The following is a 4,213-nucleotide window of genomic DNA, read 5'->3' as shown; positions in this document are numbered from 1 at the left end:
GGACTCAAACGGGGAGGGAGTGGAGGGGGGTGTAGACGGGCGGGAAGGGGCCGCGACAGGGTGACCGAGGTAGGGGAACCCAGGGGAGATGTGTGGGGGAGGGACCCAGACAGGGTGGCAGGGGAAGAGGGATCCACCCTGGGGGGCTCAGACCGGAGGAAGGAAGCCCGGGCAGAGGGAGGAGGGCCTGGGGAAGTGGATGGGGACCTGGGCCGGGCGAAGGTGGAGCCTGGGCAGGGGGTTGGAGACCTCGGCAAGGGGTTTGGAGCTCACCTAAGTAGGGTGAGGGGGACCTAGGCATGGGGAGGCGGCCCAGATGAGGAACCCTGACAGGGGGGACAGGGCAGGAGAAGGGGACCAAGGAGAGGGGGAACCCAGACAGGGGTACTGGGGCCAGAAGAAGGGGACCTGGGCAAGAAAAGGGTAACCCAGGACAGAGGGAGGGGCACAGGGCATGGGGAGGGGAACCTGGGCAGGGCAAAGGGGTGACACACTGGCAGGACCAGGGGGATCCAGGCAGGTGGGCCCAAGCACCTGGGCAGGGTACAGGAGACCTAGGTGAGGGTGCTGTGCTGGGGTTTTGGAGCTCACCTGACCAGGAAGGAGGACCTGGGTCAGACTAGGGGCACCTGGACAGAATGAGGGGCTCCCTGTTCCTGGGCCTGACTTTCACACATTGGAGAGCAGGGGGTGTCAGCTGTCAGTTATTTAGGCCACATCTTCTCTTGTAAGCTGGTAAGTGGCCACCTGCCTTGTGTCCCTCACCACTTCCCTCCCTCTCTTCCACATAGAACTAGCTCTCTGTCCTGAAGCAGGGAGTTAACTGTCCTTTCTGCGGGTAACAATACTGTTTAAATCACTGTTACCGTGAGATTTCAAAATGGACCAGTAGGACCACTGCATAGCTGCAGGAGGCAGATAATTGACATTAGGAAACCAAAGAGGGCGGGAACTGGGGAGATGTTTTGGTTCCCAGCACCCACATGGCAGCTAGGTAGTTTTAGCTCCAGGGGATCCAGAACCCTTCTCTGACCTCCATGCTTTGCACATGGGTGCACTTACATATGTGCAGGCAAAACATAATACACATGAAATAAAAATATAAATAAATAAATTTTCTTAAAGGAAAGCCCATTAGGGAGAAAAAAATCATGTAAAAACTGGGGACAGATGGAAAAATCAACATTTAAAATTAGGTTCTCGACTTTTAGATGGTAGCTAATGTGCAGGGCTGGCCTTAAACACAATAAGTAGCCAAGCATGGCCTTGAACTCCTGATCCTCTTTTGTCCAGTTCCCAAGTGCTGGGATTATAAGTGTAATCTGTCTAGTAATTTGTTTAAAAAATTTTATTTGCACAAATTTATGGGGTATGATGTGATAAATTGATAAATGTGTGCTGTGTGTAATGATCAAACAGGACCATAGGACTTTGAAATCTACTTTGTACGCTTTAATCTTTGTGTTAGCTCATCTCAGTTTTGGAAGGAGCTGTGTTTCCTGGTCCACATGAAGCTATATAGATCAGAAGCAGACAGGAGGGAGTGGAGGGTCGCTGAAGGCAGGGCAGCACTGTTCTGAAAACTCCTTTCTGCAGAGTAGACACTGTCAAATGCTTTCTCCCTCTTGGTTTTTTAGGCTTCCTGTGTCCAGTACCGGTTAGTGGTCCGGGATGTGAAGACGCTTCAGATCCTTCAGCTGTATACATGCCTGGACCAGATCCAGCACATAGAGTGGTCAGCAGACTCCCTTTTCATTCTGTGTGCCATGTACAGACGGGGTATCGTGCAGGTATGTGCCACTGAGAGATGGGGCCTGTGCAGGTGTGCCACTTGCAGATGGGGAATTTGCAGGCAGATACATGCATCATAGAGATGCGGCTCATGCAGGAGTATCCTCTGTGTGGGTAGGATGCCTACAGGTAGAGGCAGGTGTAATTGTTCTGATGGTGCTGTGGTGTTGTTAGAACTAAGAAACTCCCACGAGAGTGACCACAAATGAGTTGTTTCATTTTACCTTTCTAGTTTGGGAAAAGTGCAATGAAGCTCAAAGTTGGTTTTCGTTTTTAAGTTTTTAATGCTCTTTTTCTAATGGTTTAATTCAAATACTTTTGAGGTGAAAGAATACTAAAGTATGCTCCGTCTCTGAGCAATTGTGATTCAGAAACAGGAGGTCTTTACCAGTAGCAGTGTGACTTGGACATGGGTGATTGGGGAAGTACTAAAGGCAGTGTTCAGTTCAGGGGAAGCCTAACTACGTGAGGTCCGTGGTGTGGCAACTTGAATAGACGCTTTTAAAGGGACAGCGAAAGGACGTGGCCAAGAAGCACGGTGGGCTGTGGTTGGACCTGGAGCCTGTGCTTCACGCGTGGTTGACGCACAGGAGGTGGTTCTTCCTCAGAGAGGGCATGCTGGGCAGGGTGATGAGTGTGCAGTCATGTGTTTCTTTTCTGAATCAAGGTCTGGTCTCTGGAGCAGCCAGAATGGCACTGCAAAATTGATGAGGGCTCTGCAGGACTGATTGCTTCCTGTTGGAGCCCAGATGGACGCCACATTCTGAATACAACCGAATTCCATGTAAGTTAGCCAAAGGTGGTCCCGTACTGTCGGCCTGAAATAGCCCAGAAGTCAGGGTTCTGGAGTAGCGTGTCTGCCACAGGTCAGGGTATGTAGATATTTTTACCGTATATTGAACTAACAACATTAAAAGGGGCCAGCAAGGTGGCTCAGGGTCAAGGTACTTGCCTGACAACTGAGTTCAGTCCTTGGGACCCACATGTCAGAAGGAGAAAACCTGCTGCTGGCAGACACACCCACGTGTATGCACGCACATACACACGCAAATAAATATAATGAAGATACAGAAGACCACTGAAAGTTAATTTTTAAAAGCATTAAAAGATTTTTAGCTTTTACATTTAAAAAATTTTTATTTTGTGTGTATGAGTGTCCCACCTGCCTGTATGTAAACACACCATGTACATATAGTACCTGAGGAGGTCAGAGGTGGTGTCAAATCCCTTGGGACTGGACTGGACTTAATGGATAGTTGTTATGTGAGCTGCCACATGGGTGTGGGAACCGAACCTGGGTCCTCTGCAAGAGCAGCCGGTGTTCTTAACCACTGAGACATCTGTGCAACCTCTTAGCTTACTTTTTTTTTTGGTCTTTTTGAGACAGGGTCTCCCTGTAGCCCCAGCTGGCCTGGAACTCGATATGTAGACCAGGCTGGCCTTGAACTCGCAGAGATCTGCCTGCTTCTACCTCCTGAGTGCTGGAATTAAAGGTATGCACCACCACATCAGGGTAGCTTACTTTGAGAAAAAAAAAATTATTATTTTTATTTTATGTGTATGAGTGTATTGCCTGCCTGCATGTATGTGAGTGCACCCGTGTCGTGCAATGCCATGGAGGTCAGAAGAGGCTGTCGGATCCCCTGGAACTGGAGTTAAGAACAGTTGTTAGCTGCCATATGGGTGCTGGTATTCGAACCCAGGTCTTCTGCAAGAACAGCCAGTGTTCTTAACCTGTGAGCCATCTCACCAGCCCCCAGGGTAGCTTACGTTTTAAGGATTCAGTCTCTTGGATCCAGCAGTGGGAAGTGAGCTTTAATGTGAGCCTAGGTGCCATGGCTTGCTTTCCTTGGAGATGCTGGTATCTGAGTGGTTGCTCAGTGCAGCAGCTGCTCCCACATGTGTACTGTGGGCTCCAGGCTGGGTGCCACTCAGGAAGTTGACATATTTAAGGTGTTAAGGTGGAAAGTCTCTGGTGTCAGTAGTTTACTCTTAAGGTAATAGAAAAATCCACAAGTCCTTGTAATCATGTGTTTTTGTCCAGGGTATAGAATGTAGTGCTGGGCCTTAATCACTAAGTATTCCTGACTGGCTGTGTGATGGCTGGCTGACCGCCTCCCTGTCCGCACTCCGAGTGGGGCCATGTGCTCCACACGGCGGTGTGCTTGGTGTTTGGTCCCCTCTGTGGGAATGCACAGGGTTTATGGGGTAAAGTTTCCTTCCAGTCATGAGGGGGCTGTTAAGTAACTGCTTTAGACAGCTGTGTGGTTTCACCTATTTGTAGTTTTTTCTTTTCACACTGGATCTCATTAACTTGGTCTCAAGTTGCTAACCCCTGGCTGTAGCCTCCAGGCATCTGGAATCACAGGTGTGCCCTGTAAGCCTCGCTTCAGCTTTAATTTTTGTTTTGCCTTTTTTTTTT

General features: G+C 49.3%; 1 protein-coding gene across 3 annotated transcripts in view; it reads left to right on the top strand.

The window, feature by feature from the left end:
* Nucleotides 1-4,213, top strand: part of Wrap73 (WD repeat containing, antisense to TP73) — a 12,320-nt gene that overhangs the window by 363 nt on the left and 7,744 nt on the right. For all 3 annotated transcript variants that reach the window (XM_029555846.1, XM_008852663.3, XM_029555845.1), the window contains exons 2-3: nt 1,638-1,790; nt 2,459-2,575. In XM_029555846.1, coding sequence (XP_029411706.1) covers nt 1,638-1,790; nt 2,459-2,575 — 270 coding nt within the window. The remainder of the gene's footprint in view (nt 1-1,637; nt 1,791-2,458; nt 2,576-4,213) is intronic.

This window comes from Nannospalax galili, unplaced genomic scaffold (genome assembly GCF_000622305.1).
Source record: "Nannospalax galili isolate Female #2095 unplaced genomic scaffold, S.galili_v1.0 scaffold806, whole genome shotgun sequence".
NCBI lineage: Eukaryota > Metazoa > Chordata > Mammalia > Rodentia > Spalacidae > Nannospalax > Nannospalax galili.
This window is presented reverse-complemented; position numbering and strand designations above follow the sequence as displayed.